The sequence below is a fragment of the Euprymna scolopes genome, chromosome 12, assembly GCF_053919585.1.
Source record: "Euprymna scolopes isolate OS-2025 chromosome 12, ASM5391958v1, whole genome shotgun sequence".
Classification (NCBI taxonomy): domain Eukaryota; kingdom Metazoa; phylum Mollusca; class Cephalopoda; order Sepiida; family Sepiolidae; genus Euprymna; species Euprymna scolopes.
In genome coordinates this window covers 30591431-30616135 of record NC_136493.1, presented here as the reverse complement: position 1 = coordinate 30616135, position 24705 = coordinate 30591431, and the positions used below count along the sequence as shown (strand labels likewise).

Genomic DNA, 24705 nt, shown 5'->3' with positions numbered 1-24705 from the left:
TTTGCTTAATCTAACCTTCTGCAGAAAATTCCGTTTTTAACACTTTTACACAACCATATAACATAATCTTGTAATAGAGTGATAGAAATTTATCGGTGATCAAAAACAGAAAAAAATTTTTAACCGTCACATTCTCACCCAATTTTGTATCCATACAATGACACAATAATTCTGTTGCAGCTTCGTTTCCTTGCTTTGAAGACAAGATTAACCATTCTGTTGCCTTGATTGCGTTCTCTTCAGGATTCACGCCAGATTCTGCGAGAACCATATAGTGCTTGCCCACTGCCAGTTGGTCGGCTTCTTCCCCAGAATTGGCTCGATCCAACACTTCTGGATCCATTACTACAAGAAAGAAAGAAAAATAAAATGAATCATCGACTTTGTTAGTGGATACAAGTATTACATGGTGAAACAATAAATTTGTTGCCCTAAAGAAAACAACACTAAATTTTTTTTAAAAACTTTTATTGAAAAAAAGAAGAAGCTTGTCAAAACACGGAGCTTCTCCCAAACGAGCGCCATCCATTTCAATTGATGCCAGATGGGGATCAGAGCGTTGATGATGTAAAGATAGGAGTTTGGTTTTAGATGCATTAAAGGTAACCAGCCACGACTTCCCCCACTGAACCACGCGCTCGAGATCAGAGGAGAGAGAATCAGAGAGAACTTTGTCATTTACAGTCTTTGATGTGTTGCCGTAGATGGTCGTGTCATCAGCATAGATGTCAACAAATAATTTAAGTATGTGTTTAGGGAGGTCATTGATGTAGATCAGGAAGAGAGTTGGGCCCAGGATTGACCCTTGAGGGTCTCCAGCATTAATACTGCAGGCCTCTGATTTTTGTCCATCGACCGCTACTCTTATGAGCCTATCGGAGAGAAATGATTTAATGATTGAGAAAACATTTCCAGTTATACCCTAGCTGTAAATCTTGTGAAGTAGGCCCTTATGCCATACCTTGTCGAAGGCCTTTGATATGTCAAGAGCAATTGCCCTAGAAAGGAAGCCTTTGTAATCCTGTGAGATATAACCGTTAGCACATCTGCGGTAGATCTTGTAGAACGGAAACCATATTGTGTGCCACTAAGAAGGTTGTTTCTGCTGAGGTGGTTTACTATTTCTCTATTATTTAATATGGATTCCAGCAACTTACTCATAGCACACAGGAGGCTTATTGGTCTGTACTGAGAAGGAGATGACTTATCACCTGAATTCTTAAATACAGGGCATACTGATGAGGTTTTCCAGGGAGTCGGAAAGCACTTCTCCTTAAGGCAACGCTTAAATAGTTTCGTAAGTATGGGAGCAAGTTCTGGTTGAAGCTTTTTTAACACTATAATTGGGATGGCGTCAGGTCCAGTTGCTTTACAGGAATCAAGGTTCTTGATTAGCTTGGCGACCTCATGCACAGATATTTGTATGTTACCTAGCGTGTTCTGTGTTATAGGAGGAAATATGGGGAGTTGATGGCCTTCATCGCATAGAGTAGAATTAGCTGCAAAGTTCTTGGCAAATAGTTTGGCCTTGTCTGATGCTGACGAGATGACCTCTGGTCCATTGATGATGGTTGGGATAGAACGCACACTTCTGTTCAGGATTCCTATTTATTATTTGTCAGAACTGGTGCGAACCAAGCCGCTGATCAGCTACTTTGGATTTAACAGACTGGGCATATAGCTCTCTTGCAGTTTTTATTACTCTTTTACAGTGGTTGCTGGCAGTCCTGAAAGCAGCTTTAGTCTCAGTGCATCTATTACGTTGGTAGCTATGGAAAAAGTGATTTCTGTGCGCGATGGCAGCAGCACATTCTGGGGAGAACCATGGCTGGTTGTTAGGTTTTTGTTGGAATTTTTTAGATGGTATGAATTGGTCTATGCCTACAATTAACCATACGGTCAGATCTGATACTATAGAGGACACATCCTTTTTAAACATGGAATGCGGAGGTAAATCAGATATGAATGTACAGAAGCTATCCCAGTCAGCCATAGAGTATCGGTATACAGTACAGTGGAGGGGTACGTTTGGGGACTTATTATATTTCATTTTTATTTTAACTGATACGACGGAGTGGTCGGAGGATCCTAGAGGAGAATGAACGGAACATGAACATAGCTCAGGGGAAGTTGAGAGAAAAAGGTCTAGGAGGCTTGCATATTGACCAGTAGTATCAGGCACACGGGTGGGTTCGTGAAAAATCTGAGTGAGGTCATAAGCAATGGCAAAATCATGACAAAACCTCCCCTCGTCATCTGTCTTATTTGAATGGGTCAGCCATTCCACGTTATGGATGTTGAAGTCACCACAGATGTGGATGTTAGCCGAGGGATGTGAAGACAGTATGTGGTCTATTTTCTCAGATATGCTCTTAAAGATAGTAACTCCGCTGTTGTGAGGCCTATAGAGGGCAAATAAAAATGCAGTGGTGTAAGCAAGTGCAACCCTGAAGCACATATAGGGTAAATTAGGATCTTCTCTAGAGATATCCCTGCCACACGGGAAGCCATCTTTAATGTAGGCACATATTCCATGCCCATGGCGGTCTTGGGGGTCAGATTTAGCTGTTAAGTTAGAGTATCCGTTAACTATGAACTCATCTAGGGAAGTGGTCGGCCCTATTCCAGTTTCACTTAGAAAGAATATGTCCGGTTTCGGCTCCTGTAATTGGGTTTCAACCTCTGGAAGGTTGGAACGTAGACCCCTGATGTTGGAGAAGGAGACCTGGTAGTAGGGGTCTACATTGGAAGATGGGGTTCTAGGTTTATTCGAGTTTTTTTTCTGGAGATAATTCATGTTGAGTTTTTTGGATTTGTGGAGCAGGTCGGCATACTTGATTAGAGCAGTACAGAGAGGGAAAGTAAGAGAGAAAAAGATAGGAATTTTTTTTTTTTTGTAGCACATGAAAAGGTAAAACCGTAACAATTACCCACTAGTATAGCATCGAGAGGCCCCACCAGAGACTACTGCATGGTCCAGAATCCATTCACCAAATGGCAATACAGCAGTCCCAGTACTTTGCGCCTGCTGATAGGACAGCCTCCTTAGTGGTTAATCCAAGGTTCGGGTCCCTGACTATCAGGCGGATAACGTCAGCCCAGACAAAACGTTTACCTCCAGCACCCTTACTAGTGACATGGCCACAAGGATAGACATAGAGATAGAAAATTTCCGACATCTCAGACTACTGTTCACCAAGTACTACCGTCCCTTAAAGCAGCTTTTTCTTCACCCTTTGTCAGAAAAATCACTCATTTGAATGAGGACTGAGGGACAAAAAAGAATATATATATATATATATATATATATATATATATATATATATATAGATAGATGATCGCCATACTTTTTTAACTCTCCCCATTATTAATTTTAGTTTTGGATTTAATTCTAGCTAATGACACACAAATCATATTTATCTACATACTGCAGAGTTCTTATTCAAGAGAGGTAATCTCTAATAAGCAAGGTAATTGTGTTTCAGAATTTTGAGACGAGAATTGATAATTCGTATTATTCAAGCCACTGTTCTTATCTTGAGTATTAATCACACAATGTTTTGGCCGATATAACTTCCAACCTTCTTTAGTTATTTCTTGTTAAACTCTGGAATTTTCTCCATCAAATTCAGGAATCTGAACTGAATTATGAATGGATACTCAAAATACAATCGCGGAACCACTTAGGACCTCTACCTGGTCATGGTTGACGGAACAAGAGCATGCTACCTTGGGAATTAAAGTTCTGTTCAAAATTCCATGCAGATTCCCGAGTTTGGCAAGATACATGTAAAAGAGGTCAGAGATTACATTGACCGAAATATTGTGAAAATAACACTAATGGTGAAAACAGTAGTCCAAATAATACAAATTATTAATCCTCATCTCAAAAATTCAAAAACATAATCTATTATAATAAAGTTGTATTCCTGTTTGTTCATAATTTTGTTAATATACAAAAGGCATTCTGCTTCACAAATAGATTTTAATATTGAAAACAGATTTTTATGATCTTTTATTTCTGCATGGTATCTATATATACTAATTATTCAAAAGGAATCAGTATTCAAGAGGCTATCTCATTTGCATATTACTTAAATAAAATCTGTTTTAATAATTAACTCTAAATTTTAAATGACAATTAGTAATAGAATTGCTTTAAGTATTCTATTTAGAAATATTATATAAAGTTGATTTTATTTTAAATTTAATTTATTTTTAATTATTAGTATAACCAATATCAGCTGCATTTATAAATGAAAGTTTTCATTTAATCTTTGAGTTAGTTCCCTTTAAGCTATGAGATTTTATTTCCCTGTTTGAATTTTATAGATGAAAGTGGCTACGTTTTATGCTTCCAAAAATCTAAAATATGATCAACTTTCAGGAAAGTCGTAACAACTTATATCTGGTTTATCTTAAATAGTATGTGACTAAACCCTCCAAGCTGCAATATGTTTTTTACCTGGCAATGCTGGGTATGTGCAGCTAGTATTAAATATATAACTTTCCCATTTCTGAAAACTACCAGCAAACTATTCTTCCATTACATAGAAAAATGCGAGCATGAAAAGTAATATGGTTAAGATAAAACTTAGAAAAGTAAAAGGACTAATTGCTAAAGCTGGAAAAGAAAAGAACAAGATATTCTAGTAAAATATATAATAAATTTATAACTTAAAATATTGCAACATTAAGAATTAAAAAAAAATTTCAATTTAACATTATATAATTAATTCTTAATGCTGCAATATTTAAGTTATAAATTTATTATTCAATCTTAACCATATTACTTTTCATGCTTGCATTTTTCTATGTAATCCATGATTTTTCCAGACTTTGTTTTATTAACAATCCATAAAAAAATTTATTACCAACTTCTTAAATTGACTAAATAAAAAAATAAAATAAAATATGTAATTAAGTAAATAAATAGTCAGCAGTCAGTTTTGGCCATCGAGCCAAAGCGAAAGGTCGGTTAGCGATTGAGCACAGCGATGGTGAATTATTAGCGACAGTAGAGCTGAATGATAGATCGGGACAGCAGTGAATTGTTAGCAACAGTAATAGCTGAATCAACATAATTATGGCAACAGGGTGAACAATGTGGGTGCGCAACGAATGAAAGCATTGCAAGGAGGGCAAAATATAAGAGACAATATATATGTATATATAATAATAATATTTTATCGTTGTCATTGAGAATTGGGTATCTCCATTTTTCCTTACGTTAGCACTTTGCTATAAACCCGCGTGGAACTTTCCTTCTTTTTTTTTTATATCTTGTTACGCCATCATCTTTGGTGTTCTAAGCCAATTTGAATAGTGTAATTGATTTGGTTGCTATGGTAACCAACAGCCAATCAGAAAGAAACTTCTCTCGTTCCTTACAGATTCTGAGAACTTTTGAACATCAGTAATTTTATTATAATTTTTGTTTTACTGAAGGAAAATTGAAAATTTTTGTTTTCAAAATATAGCTGAGGTTACCTATGAACTGTAAAAATTGTTTGAAATTTGGTCGCAAAATGAGTGAGCGGTGAAGCTTTAAAGCAATTCTAAATGATTAAAACTAATACTTAACCATAGATTCAAACACTACCATGTTTGAATGATATAAAGTTACTAAATGAAAATTTTATTATAATTATTAACATCCAAACAATTCCATTCTTTGTGGTAAATAATGCACTTCTTATTATTTAACTTATTTATTTAAATCATTTTTAAACATTGTTTTCTGTTTCCTTTCTTTTTTAACAAACTATTAAGAAACAGACTTTAAGACTGCTTTCCTATAGGACCCCATATGGCTCCACTGACAAGCTGCCGACCCCAAACGTTGTTCACCATGGCTTTTTCCTTTAATTTAACTTTCTAATTCTGACCGTATCATCATTTTCTTGGTGGTGACTGCGAATGAAAACGCACACAGATCCACAACAAACACAATAAAAACATAGATGCTGATGCTTTACATATATATTGGTTGGAATCTGAGTGCGTGTTAAATGGCCTTCTTCACAATGAGGTTCACATTCATATCTACTGTCGAGGCCGTATGCGCCTACTACTGTCAGTTCATCTCCCCATTTCCCTCAGAGAACCTCCGAGCGACCAGCTGCTCTCAGCCGCATCCAAAATCCAATTATCTATCTCAGAATCCAAGCCTAAACTGACTAAACATATGAGTGACCCTTCCCTCCATCATGTGTCGTTCCTATTGTTCCCAATCTATCGGTCATTTGGTCACCTGGTCACTCATCACACCCTGAATTTAAATCTACCCTTATTTCTCTTTGTCTGCGTTAAGAACAATTTCCTATCCATTGTCTATTGATAAGTTCTTTTATTACTCGCTTAACCTACTTCATTTTTGTCATCCTTTGTTTTTTTGTTTTTTTCCTACCTCTCCAGCACTCAATGACTTCAGTTGAACATTGTGTCACACATATTTCAATAAAAAAATGAACAAAACATAACTTTTAACAACATCTTTCGTTTTAATTGAGTGGGTACTGTTTAAATTATAAAAGAAAAAAAAAATAGTAAATCAGTCACAACATTTTTAACATTTATTCAGATTTTGTCTCTTTCAAAATTGTCACATTTTTTAAAACTTTTTTTTTTTGATGGGGGCAGGAGGTAGAGTAATTATGAAAACAATTTTGCTTCGAAGACTGATCAAGAATCATTAGTAACCTATTTGCTTTACCCCATTTTAGAAGACATCAACTTTCTGTACAGTTACTGGGAAATCCACATGTATAAGCGAATGATTTTTCTATTCTGGGACAGGAAAATTGGGGTGATGGTATTTTTTGCTGTTACTCATCCAAATCATTTTTGTCCTGTTTCCATTCAAAATTCTGTGTAGATTCCCCACTTCGACAGAAAGATTCCAGAGTTCAACAAGATACACTTTACGAAGGTCGAAGGTCACATGGGCAAAACGTTGTGTGAATAACACTCAAGATTAGAGCAGTCGTCTGAATAATCAAAATTATCAAGCCTCATCTAAAAAAATTCATTTGTAATTAAAATGTTTATCAATGGTATACTCGTCACTTGTTTATTTCTGTGTCAGTGTACCCCTTTTTCGAAAAAGGAGAAGGGGATGTGATAATGAATAGGTGATTAATGACACAATTTGACAACCTAAGTGTACCAAGTTCGAATCCAGTTTCATTTAGGATGTTGGCAACCTTCATATGGTCCCTTCTCTAAGTACTGAATGTCTTTTTAGAAAGATATCAAGAAAACTAATGTCAAAAGGAAGTTTGGTTTGGTCATTTTATTTTACGGCACCCATTACTTATCCTTTTTCAGGTTATTTAATGCCAAATTCGGTGATTTTGAAAAAAGTTTTCATGCTTCACATTCTTTATATATTTAAATATTTATTCATGATGTTTGGTTTGGTCGTTTTGTTTTACAACATACCAACCCTTTTTCAAGTTTATTTTATGTCAAACTTTCCATGCTGTAAGTTGTTTACATCTTCAAATATTTATTTATGGTGTTTGATTTGGTTGTTTTGTAGGGGGAAATTATTTTTGTTTTTGACTTTGCAGAACATGATCAAGAAAAGAAAAAGAAAAAAACATCAATGTTTGGTGCAATTAAGTCAGAAATTCGATATCTTCAGACAGCCCGATCTGGTAATACTAGACAAAAAAAAAAAAAAAAAAAAAAAAAAAAAAAAAAAAAAAATGGACCACAAAAGGAAAATAGACCAGTAATGAAGTGCTATCACAAAAGAGGCTCATTTGCATATATAGAACATAATCTTGAACTTATGCCACCGATTTTGCAAACAGCTTATACATGGTTTGAAATTAATGGTTTGGGGCATTGATTTTTGCCTACACACGAGGGGCTATTAAGCCTGACATATTTTCCCATGGTGGGAGGGAGATTAAATACACTTTGTTTCTAATTACACGCCTTCACACAAGGATGGGACTATTAAGCCTGACATAGTGATATGGGACAAGAAGGAGAAAGTAGCAACCCTAGTTGAAGTAAGCATCCCTAATGATGCTGGACTTAACAAAGCAGAGATGGAGAAAATAACAAAATACCAAGGACTTATGTACGACATGAAAAAAAAACTGGAATCTTAAGAAGATATCAATCATACAAGTCATTATAGGAGTAACCAGGCTATTGAAAAAGAATTTCAAAAACTATCTGGCGAATATACCCGGTGAACCAAGTGCAAGAGAAATACAAACAATAGCACTTAAGGGAGCAGTTAGTGGTTGGAGTAACTAAACTAATGAGAGAATGTTTGGCCTCCGGTAGAATGCCCCATCCCCAGCAAAAACAAAGTGATAAGAAAATTAAAACAAAAAAGTGAGAATATATACCAAAAGAAACATTTAGAAAACAATTCATACACCATTCACTATGACTATGAAATTCTTACAGCTAGAAAATGGAACCTGTTAAACCTGACAGTGATATGTGACAAGAGGAAACAAGTAGCAACCCTAGTTAAAGTCAGTGCCGAGAATGATGTGGACTTGAACAGAGCTGAGAAGATAACAAAATAAGTTCTTATGTACAACATGAAAAGAAACTGGAATCTTAAAAAGATCTCCATCATGTCCTCTTTTCTTCTTTAGATTCTTATGGGTAGCTCTGCTCTCGATGAGAAATCGACTCTAAAAATTCTTGGCCTTTCTTTCTCATCAAATCTTTCTTGGTGTCCAAATATTAAATCCATTGCTCTTTCTGCTTCTCGTAAAATCGGTTCTCGCTATCGCTCTAAACACTTTCTCACACTTGAGACAATTCTCTATCTCTACAAATCAGACCATGTATGGAGTATTGTTGTCATATTTGGACTGAGGAATCTGTGTCCCATTTGAAGGTTCTTGATAAATTGTGAAAACATATCTGTAATATGATTGGCCCCACACTTTTTTCTTCACTTCAACCTCTCTCTCACAGACGTGATGTTGCTAGTCTCAGTCTTTTCTACAAACACTATAACAGCATGTGTTCATCAGAATTGTCTAATCTATTCTCTGCTTTCTTTTTTCGAGCTCGTTTGACCCGTTGGTCTAGAGGCCTCCATCAATTCATTGTTTTAATACCTCATTGTAATAATTTCCAATTCCAGAAGCTTCTTTTCAAGAATTGTGAGGTTGTGGAACTCAATTCCTGCTCACTGTTTTCTTTTCTACCTACAGCCTTGGTCTTTTCAAGACTAAGGTCAATAGGCATGTCTTGTCTTTGCAATAACCATCTTTTGTTCTTAACCCCTTACATCAAGTGGCTTCATGCCTTGTCTCAAGCAATTTCCATAAAAAACAAAAATTCTAGTAATTATAGGAATAACTGAGCTCATGGAAAAACGTTTTAAAAAAAAACTACCTGGTGCATATACTTAGTGAACCAAGTGCAAGAGAGATACAAACAATTGCACTTAGAGGGAGGTTTAAACCTGATTTCTCACTGGCGGTTTTCAAAGCCTTACTATTTCTGTGCTGGTTTATAACAAATTGGAAATGTGCGTTTTATTTGTGACACTTACAGGGGCCTACGTGTTCCCTTTATCCACTTTGTTTTTTAAACAGAGCCCCTCTTTCATAGATGTATTGCCTTTACTGTGGCTGACGAACTCCATCTACTGTATGGTAATCCCCCAGAATATTAGAAGGAAGCAGACAGGTGCTATACCTTGCTCAAGGGTAACCTGGAACTGTGCAACACAGAAGGGTTCATCTCCCTGAGCTATTATACCTACTTACCTGGAGGGATGGATAGAAACTTAAGATCTTTCAGTCAGTCTCTAAAATAGAGAGTAAATTTCTAGCATCCATTAGGATGTCCCATTCACCCCCCCCCCAAAAAAAATGATTTAGAAATAGTATATAGATGACAAGCTTTTAAGAAACTGCAATGAAGACAGTCACAATAGATCTTTTCAATCTCATGTGAGGAAAATACAATGTAGCGTGATGCCTATAAATAGTAACGGTGACGCATGTTATTGGTTGCGGCTGTGGTTAACGAGCTAAATAATTACGGGGATGATAGCAGACTGTGAAAGAGACTCGTTTTGACAACAAAGACGGAAACTTTTAACAACTCTTTCCAACGGAATCATGTTATTTCGGCTGAAAGTTTGGGAACAGCTGGCACCACGATTTCATCCAGTTTAACATTACAATTACTCAAACAGGTCAATCCGAAAAAGTCTTGGACACACAAACTCCGGTCAAATAAAAAATTTTATTCCGGATTTTAAAACTTGAATAAATTTAAAAAAAAAATAAAAATTATCGAGCTTCTTGATTAGAGATGTCAAATTTCTTTCGTTTTGTAAATCAGAGATATGGCTCGTCATCATTCTCGTCATCATCATCATATGAATCCAAAGATTCTATTGTTGGCATTCGCCCCCCCCCCCCCGGACATTTTTCTAGTCAGAACTATTTCTAGAAAGACATCAGGTACTTACAGAAGGGACCACAACAAGGTTGCGAACATCCTATGTAAAAATGATTTTTGTGGAACAAACTGGATTCGAACTTGAAACACTCAGGTTGTCAGCCCGTGTCATTAACCACTAGACTACCGTCACCTCTCAGAAATGTGATTGATGTAATAAAAACCGCTACAAACAAATGATTTGATTATGCAAAGCTTGAATCCTATTGGGTGTTTTACGGCATATCAACCCTTTCAGGTCATTTTATATCGAATAGAATAATTCTTATAAAAGTTTCTATGTTTAATGTCTTATAATAATTAGAAAAATTACTTTATTCGGTATTGAATGACCTGAAAAGTTATAAAAAAACTAGCCATGGACACTTATTAACCCTTATCCTTGAGTGGCTTTTGAACCTTGATAAGTGATGACTTTCTTGTGAAAAAAAAAAGCCAATAAGGTTTAAGCCAAGCATAGCCAATTCAGCAGTCTGCAATCTGACCTGCAAATATTTATCCATGATTTCAATTTTGGTATAATTCATTTCATATAGTAATTTTCACTGACATCTATATTCCTATATTTTTTTTATGTGTGTATTGATATTCATATTAACTTCTTAATCTAATATTCACAGGAAATATAAACTGCAATAAATGCTAGAAGATACTGCTAAGTCTGCTGCAAAGTAGGTGGACAAAAAATCCTCTCCAACCTAATAGATCCTGCATTGTCGGCAAAACTCATCACTATAATGTTGCATCCCCCTTTTTTTTTTTATTTTACAAGTAATTCCATGAAATGTGATCAAATGACCCTACTCCACTTGTAACCTCCACCCCTCAAAGTAAATACCCCAAACCAACCCAACTATCAGCAAAATCCCACCCCTTCATTGTTGAGGTCCCCAGATGTCAGAAAATTCTAATAGCATTTTTCCTTGGAGCGCTTTCCTATGAAATTCCCCTCCTGCTTCCTGTTCCCTCCCGACTGTACCAATATGTACAAATTTAAATGTAATGCAAACAAACATCTTGTCACACAAATATTCACTTAGGATGTTTCTTATAAATTTGGCCCCTGATCACAGCAGCCCCATATGTCTGTCTCACTGGGAATATGTCTTGTTTGGAGCAAAGAAAAAATAAAAACAAAAAGGTATTGCATGGGTTTTAATTGTGGAATGATTTTTTTATTTTTATTTTTTATGTTAATTGCTTAGTATGATTGCGTATAGATGTGGGACAATCACGTTGATACAACATTTCTCATTAGATCACCAAAGTTAAGCAATGTTGAGTCTGGTCAGTACCAGATGGGTAACCATTTGGGATTATCAGGTGCTGTATGTATACCAGATAAGCAAGTAAGTATAATACACCAGGGAAATGAATACCCTCTCCTTTGTACAGTTTCAGGACTCTCCTCTAATATTCTGGAGGCAGATGGAGTTCCTTAGCCGTGATGCAGGCCATACAGCTAGGAAAGCGACGGAGGGGGGATGTTTTGAAAAACAAGCTGGATAGAAGAAAGCTGTTGGTCTTGTAAGACAATCCTTCACCGATGCTGTCACAAACAAAACACCCAATTTGTCATGAGTCTACAAGGCTCAGTAAACTGTCATGAGGATGCTCATATCAGTGCACAATCTGGTCTAACTGGAGATGGCGGGAACTTGAATGCCTACTAAACACTATCCTCGAGTGTCTAAGGTCTCTATATACAAGGATTTGTCAGGACAACCTGGCATAAGGATACTTTTCTATAGAAGTAAACCCTGACTAAATATTCAAAAACACATAGTATTCACAGCCCAGATAAGATCTTGGTATAGCTAACCTACACTTGCTTTTACAAGGAATGGTGCACCTTCTCCAAGTAATGTTACCTCAAGTAATAACACAAAGCTGGATACTCCACCAGACTAGATGTATTTTTGTCCTGGAATCCAGTAAGAGCAAGACACTAAAAAGAAAAGATATATAACATTAAAATGGTCAATTGAGGAAAGGAAAATTATGTTCTCAACTTCTTTACTAACTTAACTAACTAAACTAACCGTTTATGAGTGATAAAGAACTTTAATGGAACATTGAAATATCTATGTATCTCATATAGAAATCAAGGGTTAGTCCCAGGAAGGGGGCCACTTGCTTTCTGAGAACTTTGAATAAAGTAAAATGAAACAAAAAAAGAGGAGACTGCAAAATGTAAATGATTAGATTTTTTTTGTGAATAATATGATAAATGAATGTGACTGACCTTACATGAGACTGGTCTTCCCCTACACTACCTTCCCCTACACACCCCCACACTACCTTCCCCTACACGCCCCTACACTACCTTCCCCTACACGCCCCCCCACACTACCTTCCCCTACACGCCCCTACACTACCTTCCCCTACACACCCATTTTTTACTTTGTGCTATATTCATATTTATACAATATTGACAATAAATTCGGTAAGTCATCCAATTAAACCAATTATCAAGTTATAGTCAAATTGATAAATTATATCTATAATATAAAGCTGAATGTCTGTGTGTGTACACGTGTGTGTGTGTGTGTGTCTGGCCACGAATAGGCTCCTATATGGTGGACTATTATAGAAAACTGATCACATATAATGATAGAAGATGTATCGAGATACAGGAATGGGTATGTTTGATCTGGCAGGACAGTGGTTCATTAAAATTGTGGGGTCTGCGTTCGCGCCTGAGCCACAAAGTATGGAAATAAAAAATTTAAAACTTAGAAAAAAACCTTTACAAGTGTTTTTGATACAGATGTACATAATAATACTTTGATAAGTATGTTTTAACTTAAATAGGGATGGTATAATAAAATTGTGGGGTCTGCGTTCACACCAGGCCTCCATAGAATGGAAATAGGCACAAATTTTAATAAAGACGTTTCAGATCTATCTGTGTAAGTATACTTTGATAATTATGTTTCAGTTTGAAGAAATATGGTATAATAAAATTATGGTGTGTTCATTCGCGTCTGACCTCCATAGAATGGAAATATGTCACAACGTTTAACAAGGTTTTTTAATATAGATCCACAGAATATTGTGATAAGTGTTTCAGTGTGAACAGGTATGGTATAATAAATTATGGGGTTTATCTATTTTATTTTTTACTTTCATCATATTTTGCTTTGGTTTTGATACCTCCAAATTCGAAGCTATCTCTTTACAACCCTTTCTTTTCATAACGTATCATACTTTCATAAATCAGAGTTCATTTTCTGTACGCTGTTTTTGAACCCAGTCAACGACGGGTACTTTTGCTAGTATATATATATATATATATATATATATATATATATATATATATATATATATATGGCATAATCGCATAGTACCAGATGGGTGAGCATTTGGGAATTCTAGGCGCTGTATGTGTTCTCCGCTTATCACAGCATTTGTTTCCAATCATCTTGTACATACACTTCACCTGCCACTGGTATTTAACAATGTTGACTCAGGTTGGAGATTTCACACCTCCTGCCATAAAAATTTCATGCGCAGGCATCCCTACGGTGGGTATCCATAGTCTGTCATATATATGATGATTGCTGCATCTTTCCAGATCATCACCATCACATTGAATTCTCCTCATCACGTCATCCATGCCATTTCAGATGACTCTGCAGTCCCGCCACAGATTTGCACATCTTGAAGCAGATGTGACATACAAATCGAGCAATTTCCGCTGAGTTAACTTCCTCTTGAGGCTGAGGGGTATTCCTATGAACAATCATATATCTTCTCAAACCAGCAGTAGTCGTGCAAACCCTGCTGCATATTAAACAGATCATTTGGTCTCGACTAATACGTACAAAGTTAACCAGAACAGGAGTTTTGTGTGACTTAAGGTGATTGACTTGGCCAGCTTTTGACAGAAGTATTCGTTCACAAGTGTTACACTTCCAGCTCTGAGTGTCATGGTTAAGATCATCAATTAAGCCTTTATGAAGCTCTTGCTTCAGATTGCCTACAAATTGTCATGTAGTTTTGTCCCATAGAACCAAAGATATGAGCATTTCAATACTCAATTTGGCTATCAGTATATATATATATACATATATATATATTAAAAACTATATATATATATATATATATATATATATATATATATATATATATATATATATATTAGTTTTTAAAATATAATTATCCACTGACACGTGTTTCGTCGTCTATGACTCATCAGAGTGGCTGAATCTAGCGAGATTACAAAATCGAGACCCCATGGTAAGAAGTCTAAACTCCTACCAGTGAACCATCTTGCACGACTGTTTGGATATATCACGATTTACGTAGATGTTAATTATTTGTTTTTGCGATACGCTTTGAATGAATTCAATTATTTATACGAAAGTACATTTTTACCTAAATGCGAGTTGGAAATAATTTTCTGGTGGTGGGTATTCATAGTCTATCAAAGACTGAAGGAGCCTTAATGACAAAAGTCTATATTCCAAATATCATGTTGACCATCTTACAATTTATTCTTTTAATTACAATGACATTTACAATTCCTGACTATAACTGTTTCAATGAATAAATTGTAAGATGGTCAACATCATGAAATTTGGAATATACACTTTTGTCAATATATCTCACTGCTGATGCAATTCTCTATCTATATAAGAGCCAAGTACATCCAAGGATGGAGTACTGATGCCACATCTGGGCAGAAGCTGCTAGAAGCACCTTATCCAGCCTTGACAGAGTTCAAAATAGACTTTGTAGTCTCGTGGGGGATGCCCTTTTCTCTTCCCTGCAACCTCTTTCCCACAGAAGAGATATTTTATTGTTATTTTCCTGACTAGTGCTCATCTGAGCTCTATTCTATGGTCCCCCTCTTGCCAAACTTTCACGAAAAATACTCATCTAACTGTAATCACTATCAATAATTTCCCACACTCTTTATCTGTTCCTAAACATATACATATATTCCATGAACAAAGCTTCTTAGAACTGCGTGCCTGTTGAACTCTCTTCCATTTTCCTGCTTTCCAGCTGACTACAATATGGTTGTCTTCAAGTCAAATGTAAACAAGTTCTTGATGAACCAACCCCTTAAGTAATCCAATTTATCAAACTTGCACTACTAACGATTACTATGATATTGTCCATTGACTACTATACACGCATTTATCCTTATCCTCGAGTGGATCCCGGGCCTTGATAAGTGGTGACATCTTTGTATAAAAAAAGGGGGCGACTCATTCATATATATATATAGTTATAAAACTCAAATGACCTTGTAACGAGTGATGTAACCCACTTTCCGGTTTACAGCATCCGGTTGCGCATGCGCACATAAACATTAACCCATAACAACATAAACAAATAAACACAAATCGCTTCTCTTGCAGATTTTGACCTGCACACTGAAATATTAACGTTATTATTTCAAAATTATTATTTAACATGAGAAGAGTGGGGGTGTTTTGCAACTATTCTTTATTACAACTATACTGTTGCTATTTTCTTACAACTAAACAACTTTAACTCGTTGACAAACATAAGAATAATTGCAGTAAAGCCAAGACTACTACTACTACTACTACTTTCTATCCGTCCCTTTTCCTTCCTTCCTTCTTTTATTTTTTGTTTGCATTTCTAGATACAAAATAGTTGTGTGAGAACGGTGAATTTGTTGACACATTTACTAATCTGTTTCAATATTAGTTTTATTTTATTTTATTTATTTAGGTTTTATTTTTTTTGCTTCAGGTTTTATTAATTATTTTTTTTTTTAGATTTTAAGTTTCTATAACTTGGTTGAAGGATTCCAATATGGGTTTTTCATTCTTATATTTCTCATTGGTAGGTTCATGTGCATTTTTGCTGCTAAATGACTTTCGTCGGCGTTTGATTCGTAGGAAAATCATGTTTAATTTTCGATTTTTGAGCGATTATTCGGAAAAATAGGTAACTTTACACGAATAGGAAGGATTTTTTTTTCATGTTTGAGTGATCCGTCCGTGATTTTTCATTTTAATATACTTTCATAGAAATGTTTCTGTTATCTCAAAAAAAACCTATTTTCTTTACGTCACAAGTGTCACGCTCATACATGAATTCCATAGCTAATATAACATACTGACCCAACGGGTCACAGGTAGTCTAGTCTAGTATATATATATATATATATATATATATATATAAAGATAAGATAAAGATAAAGATAAAGTACTAAGTATAATTTAGTTCTTGTGACACTCTTTTGGATGTTGAAGGTTCAGATTTCTGAGATCAATAGAAAGATTCCCGGATCTGACAAGATACACCTGAAGAAGGCCGGAGGTTATATCAGCCAAACCGTTGAGAAAATTACACTCAAGATGAGAAAAGTAATCCAAATTTCTAAAACCTTAAATATTACTTTTCTAAAATGAAAATGGAGGGCTTAAAAAATATTTTTCCAGAACTACCCTGTACTTAGCCTTAGTGTTGAGGGCATGCTTTCCTGAAATGAAATTTTTAAAAAAGAAAATATACCCGTCATTAATACCAACCACAAGTCTAGGGTTGTAATTTGAAAGAAAGAAATAATAAAATCCATATAATTATCAAACTCAGATCAGCTTGCTTGGGTAAACCGTCTTTCCTGTTTCTGACTTCCGGTTTCAAAAAATTTGTGTGTTTACCTATTTCATACCCTCCCTCTCTTAAGTCCGATATCAAAAGCCACTGCTGCTATTCAAAGCATACACAAGGCCAACAAAATTTTTTTGTTTTAACTTATTTTAACATGTTTATCTTACAAATAAATGTAATTTAACCCCGTTGAATTAAAAAAAAGAAAAAGAAAATAGGATTTAAATATAAATATACAATATATATTTATAATCATATTTACTGCTTTTAATTGCGCTCTTGTGGATTCTGACGATTTATTTTTTTCAGGCCTTACTTAAATATTTTCTCTTTGTGGAGGGGTGGGGTAGAAACCTGGTTTTAACAGTGCTTTTAGTAGGGCCTCCTTAATTTTAATTAGTGCTTGTACTAGTGCTCTGGAAGCTTCCTGAGTTTCATTTTTTTTCACTCATCATGTAAAAAAAATGTTTTCTTAAGACAATAAAATCTCAAAATCACTTTTTATTTTGAACTTTTTTCATCTTACCCTTCAAGGACTAATGGGTAGACTAGTCTATATTTCTACTATTATAAAATTATAAATGTTTATTTATTCATGTGTGTGTGTGTGTGTGTGTGTGTGTGTGTCTATATACCAATAAAACTTTCGAATGGATGCACTGAATTGAAAAATTTCTTTTTTTTCCTGAAAGGTGAGAGTCCCTAGATTGTCCTTATCTATATATGGTTCGTAACGAACAACAAAAAGCCCGAAATAAGGGTTTTGGGGCCGTTTCATAAACTTGTCGAAAAAGTTACCTGCCCATGTCAACGGAATTTAGCACTGTCTGTATATAGTCGTGGTAACATCTTTCGGCATATGGATAGGACTTGTGACGCAATGGATAACAGATCTGACTACGGATCAGAGGATTCCAGGTTCGAATCCTGGCAAGTCCGTAATAATTTTAACCATCATTTTATCCAACGTTTATTCATTATCCTTACCCTTAGTTTAGGGTATTTTTGTTTTTTTAGTGATTTTATTTTGTGCATATGGGAATTTCCCATACTCCGAGTCCACAGGATAAGCATTGATGGTAAGACGATGTGGAGTGTACTCAATTTTTTGTTTGACTTGTCATTGTGTGTGCCGACACGGCGCAGGTGCTAGTATAAAATAAAATTCAAGGAAATGGTATGTGAATGATGCTCTTTAGTGAATCTAGTTATCGTTCTTGGTACATGATAACTAAGGCTGTGACAACAGCATATTCTTTTCATTGTTTTGACTCTTGAGTATATATCCGTTAATATCTTATATGTTTTTATATAGACTGATGTGGTTTTCGGTTGACTGACTGTGTCGGATATATACTTGAGAGTCAGAAGAATGAAAAGAATATTCTGTTGTCACAGCCCTAATGATAACATATTTTTTACCAACATTTAATTTTTTTTTTTTTTTTTTTGCTACGCTTTATCACAATTGAATACAAAGTTCAGCAAAAAAAAAAAAATACTGCGTCTGATATATATGCACAAAAAAGGAAATCTATGATTATCGGTTATAATAGCAAATTTTTCTTTCGTAAATACCAGACTCACAGTATTGCATTCATTTGTAAATTGAACTTTGTATTTAATAAATACATTATAAAATGTCGTTTATTATTTTTTTTCAAAATTTCATAGCGGAATAATATGCCAAAAAATAATGTATATTTCTATTTGGTTTGGTTTGGTTTTACAACATATCAATCCTTTTTAGGTTATTTAATGCCGAATACAGTAATTTTGGAAAAAAGTTTTTATGCTTAAAGTTCTTTATATTTTCAAATATTTATTCATCTTATTTTTGTTTGGTTTTACGACATATCAACCCTTTTCGGGCTATTTAATGCCAAATCCAGTAATTTTGAGAAAAAGGTTTTATGCTTCGATGTGTTTATATCTTCAAATATTTATTCCTGGCTTTTGGTTTGGTTGTTTTTGTGGAGAAAAAATGTTTTTTTTATGCAGAACATAATTGAGTTTTGCAAAGGAAAAAAAAAAAACACATCAATGTTTGGTGTGTTCAAATTAACATGCCAATATCTTCAGACAGCCTGATATATTTAGTTGAAATGTATTGTTAATTTTTTAATGATAATGACAACTTTGTTCAAAGAAATACGCTTCTTTAATATTTATTTTTATCGGTGGTGATAACTGCAGTCAATAATTGTAAATATAAATTACTAGAACAAAGCAAAAAGCGTGGCCTTCTTTAACTCTATGACTAACCCAAAGTCTGTGTGGTGATGTCGACATACTTGAAAATAAAATACACAATATATCATAAAATAAAATGCCATGGATACAGGATGTAAAAAAAAACAAAAAAAACAAACCAAAACACTGATTGAGATTGTCGGACTGACTTCCTCATCTTGGTTGTTAGCGTCACAACTTTTCGGCCGTTTTGCCCTCCGGCCTTCATCAGGTGTTTTGTAACGAACTGTGGAACCGTTTGTTAGGAGTCTCGAACAAAACCCTTTATTATTATTACGGGGGTACTGCGTTCGGACTCCAGCTAGGCTCTGGGACATAGTTGCTGATTCTCTATTTTGAATGTTACTTTTTATTGCCTTCGTTCAGGATTGAACTCAGCACCTTTTGGGTAACTGTAAACTTTGATACAACGTCTAGGACCACTCGGCCATATGTCACTAGGACAATTCTTAGTTGGTTTTTGTTAATGTTAAATGTCTTTGTTAATGTTTAAACCTATGTCAAGGTTTTCTCTCTCTATCAGAGGTGTCCAAATTGCATTCAGCTCTATGCTTGGTTTGCTCAGTAGGTTGTTATGTCCGAGCATGTGAGCTGTTTCTTTAAGTTTTCTCACTTTCCAGTGGGTCTCTCTGTTTATTATTTTTACTTCATCCCATAGGGGGCGATGGTCCCCCCTCTCCATCCAGACATGGTTGGCTATACCCGATTTTTCCGTCTCCCCTTTAGTTACCGCTTTTTGGTGTTCTTCCACCCTTACTTTAAGGGGCCGGCATGTTTCACCCTTGTAAACCTTTCTGCAACTGCATGGGATGGAGTATATGCAATTCTTGGTCATGTTCTCATCCATGCGGGACTTCACTCATACCAGGTGTCGTCTGAGTGTTTACTCGCTCTTGAATACCGTCCTGATGTTGTAGGGGGCACATATTCTCTGAATCTTTTCGGAGATGCCTCGTATGTATGGTAGGCAGACCATTGGAGGTTTTTGGGTTTCATTCTCCTCTCTTATACTATTAACACGTCTGGCGGATAGTATGCTATCGGGGTTGTTGTTACGACGGAGGGTATTCTTCAACCTGACCATTTCTTGGTGGTATGTAATGGTATCGCTACTTATTGTCTCTGCTTGATGTTGTAAGCAGCGTGCGATTCCATGTTTGATACTGTATGGGTGATGGGAGTTGAAGTTTAGGTATTGTCCGGTGAAGGTAGGCTTGCGATATACGGATGTCTTAACCCATGCTCTGTGCGTGATATGAGTATATCAAGGAAGGCCAGTTGGTTATCTTTTTCTTTCTCCATTGTGAACTTTATCGATGGTCTTATTGAGTTCACATGATCTAGGAGAGCCTGGATGTCTTCCTGATGGGGCCAGAGTATGAAGGTGTCATCAACGTATCTTAGCCACATGGTTGGCTTTAAGGGAGCTGAACCTAAGGCCATGTCTTCGAAGTATTCCATGTATATATTCGCCATCACTGGTGATAATGGCGAGCCCATAGCTAGCCCCTCCTCTTGTCGATATAGGTCAGTACCCATTCTGAAGTAGGTTGTTTCTATGCAGAATGTCAGCATTTCCATTAAGTTTGGCAATGGTACACATGTGCGCTCTTCTATGGAGTTGAGGAAGTCAGTCCGACAATCTCAATCAATGAAAACACCTCATCTCAAAAATACAGACAATTACAAACCAAAACACGTTTTTCGATAATTTCTGTTTGTTCTTTCTTTTGTTTTATTATACTATCTCTTTTTCAAAAAGAAAGGCCAAAAGAATGTTTTATTTTTATTTTTTAACATTCTTTTGGTCCCTTTCTTTTTGAAAAAGAGATGATATCCTCGAAATATTAAAGACTTCAGGTTTACTATACACATAGATTAGAAAAAGTTGTCAAAAAACAAATATATAACAAATAAATATCATCAAAGGCAAGATAAGTTACTTTTCTACCTAACTGGATAATATTTTAGTGTTTTTATTTAATGTAAAATGTTTATTCAGCTCGAAAAACATACAGTGTTTACCAATGTATTGGAAAATTAAAAATGGCGCCGGACTCTCTGTTGAAACATGGTAAGTTTGAAAAAATGAGTTAAAAATAAAAAAATATACAAAATACTGTTAAAAACTCACCGAATATATGTCAGCCTATGCCGCAGTAACATATATTGAGCGAGTTTAATAATATACCTGAAGAAGGTTGGAGGTTACATTGTGAAAATAACACTCAAGATGAGAACAGTCGTCTGAATAATCCAAGTAATATGACAGATTATTTTTCATTTTAATTTGATGGATAAATAAATATTGTAATTTATTAAACTTTTATTTCCATCATTATAAAATTTCTTATATATATATATATATATATATATATATATATAAAAGAATAAAATTTCTTATATATATATATATATATATATATATAAGTGCATAGGTTTAATAAAATATGTTGAGAAATACTTTAGTAAGAGTTAAAAACATATTTATTATTCGGAAAGGAAACAAATAGAGGTGAAAGTCCTTCATTCGCAGAGTTTCAAAGAAATACTTTCCTTCTCGTCATGTATAAAGAAAATTTGCTTGTAAAGTATTTAAAGAAATTATGTTCTCATGGTTGTTGAGCCCAAAATCCAGTGAACCCAAGAAGGTGGTGAAGGTAAAATATCCAAGTTTGTGGGAGTCCAAATTGTTGTTGGAATATATAAATGCCCCCAAAAATAAATTTATGTGTGAATAGGCGCAGATGAAAAAGTCCAGTCTGTGAGTTTAACCAAAGAGAAAGTGATTTGAAGAATAAGTAGTGAGAATTAGCATGCGGTGGACTGAGTTAATTTAAGGGTAAGGGAGAGTATTGACCCAATAATCAAGGAGTTCAATGATGTGGAGTGAGGCAGGGTGATGATCTGGTTGTCATGATAACTTATTGCTGTAAAAATGGTGATTAGGGCAGTGGGGAGGTAAAGTGAAATAGGTCAGCGGTACGGTTTGGTGGAATTATGGACAGAGTTAACGAGGTTGAAGCAAAAGTATTTGAAAAAATTGAGGGCTGTTCCGAGAACGAATTTATCTGAAAGATTGGAGAGTTTTATTAAGAATTTTAGTGAATTGTAAGGGTTGAGGAAAGAATAAAGGAGAATTAAAGGAAGAAGGAAGTAGCTGGTGCCCGCAGACATATATAATATATATATAATAGAAAAATTTTATTATTGAAAATAGATTCAAATTTTCAAAAGGACATTAAAAATCTGTAAAAGAGGTATACAGAATTTTTAACTGACAAGAAGTATGAATAAACTTGAAAAACCTTATTCCATGGAGTTTCGAAAAATACAATTCTTCTCATCAGAGGAAAGAGTTTTGCAAAATAAACAATTTTGTAGGTTAATGCATTAAAAGAAACTACAAATATGAATCAAATCATATTTGAATAAAAAAGTTATTAAACAGTCAGTGAAAGGTCATAAGGATTCATAATGATTATGAAAGCAGAAACAAGGAAAAAAAAAAAGGGTATGGTAAAAATCCATTGAAAAAGAATGTAAAATCCAGGAAGAAACGGGATAAATCCAAATAAGTCAATATGCATATACATGTATTAATTTATTTTTATTTCGGACTATTATTCTCATCTTTATTAGTTGTTGTTTTTAATCTTTTATTGGTTTTGTTTATTCACAACGTTTCAGCCAACTATTCCTCTGGCCTTCGTCAGGTGGTAATCGCGACGGATAGGAACTTCGAATCTCCTAACTGCATTCTCAGCCATCACTGCCATCCGTAGTTGTTGTCGTCTCACCACATTTTGGCCAATTAACCTCTGATACGCTTTGGGTGGGATTGAAACCGCTATCTTCAGACAATGTTCATCTGGAACTGTAGAGATTCAACGTCTCTATCAACTGCGCCACGGGCCCCGAAGGGCGATCAAGGTTGGATTCTTTGATCTTATAAATCTACGTTTATTTATCTGATCTTCGAAGTTCCTATCCGTCGTGGTTACCACCTGACAAAGGCCAGAGGAATAGTTGGCCGAAACATTGTGAATAAACAAAACCAATAAAAGATCAAAAACAACAACTAATAAAGATGAGACTAGTTGTCCGAAATAAAAATAAATCAATATATATAATGCTCATCTCAAATATGAATTCCAATTAAGGAATAATATATATACCAATCGGTACAGACCCGACTATGAAAGATCAGATAAATAAATAAATGTGGATTTATAAGATCAAAGAATCCAACCTTGATCGCCCTTCGGGGCCCGTGGCGCAGTTGATAGAGACGTTGAATCTCTACAGTTCCAGATGAACATTGTCTGAAGATAGCGGTTTCAATTCCACCCAAAGCGTGCCAGAGGTTAATTGGCCAAAATGTGGTGAGACGACAACAACTACAGATGGCAGTGATGGCTGAGAATGCTGTTAGGAGATTCGAAGTTCCTATCCATCACGGTTACCACCTGACGAAGGCCAGAGGAATAGTTGGCCGAAACGTTGTGAATAAACAAAACCAATAAAAGATCAAAAACAACAACTAATAAAGATGAGAATAATAGTCCGAAATAAAAATAAATTAATATATAATGCTCATCTCAAAAATGAATTCCAATTAAGGAATAATGTATATGCATATACATGTGTATATATATAATCACGTTGACACACCAGTTTTCGTCAGATCACCAAAGTTAAGCAACAGCCTGGTTAATACCAGATGAGTGACCATTTGGGAATTCTAGGTGCTGTATGTGCTCTCCGCTTATCTCGGCATTTGTTTCCAATTGTCCTGTACATACATTCCACTTGCCACTAGTATTTAACAATGTCGACTCAAGAGAGTTTTGGTTGGAGATTTCGCACCTCCTACCACAAATATTTCGCACGCTAGCATGCCTACGGTGGGTATCCATAGTCTGTCACAGACTGAAGGAGCCCCTATATACATATTGCATATATGACTGCTGCATCCAGATGATTGCCGTCACATTGAATTCTCCCCATCACGTCATCCATGCCATTTCAGATGACTCTGCAGTCCCGCCACAGATTTGCACATCTTGAAGCAGATGTGACATACAAACCGAGCAATTTCCGCTGAGTTAACTTCCTCTTGAGGCTGAGGGGTATTCCTATGAACAATCATATATCTTCTCAAACCAGCAGTAGTCGTGCAAACCCTGCTGCATATTAAACAGATCATTTGGTCTCGACTAATACGTACAAAGTTAACCAGAACAGGAGTTTTGTGTGACTTAAGGTGATTGACTTGGCCAGCTTTTGACAGAAGTATTCGTTACAAGTGTTACACTTCCAGCTCTGAGTGTCATGGTTAAGATCATCAATTAAGCCTTTATGAAGCTCTTGCTTCAGATTTCCTAC

General features: G+C 35.4%; 1 protein-coding gene across 1 annotated transcript in view; it reads right to left on the bottom strand.

Annotated features, from left to right (window-relative positions):
- LOC145291229 (wolframin-like) overlaps positions 1-24705 on the bottom strand; it is a 58786-nt gene that overhangs the window by 13553 nt on the left and 20528 nt on the right. The window contains exon 2 of the mRNA XM_080136824.1: positions 139-345. Coding sequence (XP_079992950.1) covers positions 139-345 — 207 coding nt within the window. The remainder of the gene's footprint in view (positions 1-138; positions 346-24705) is intronic.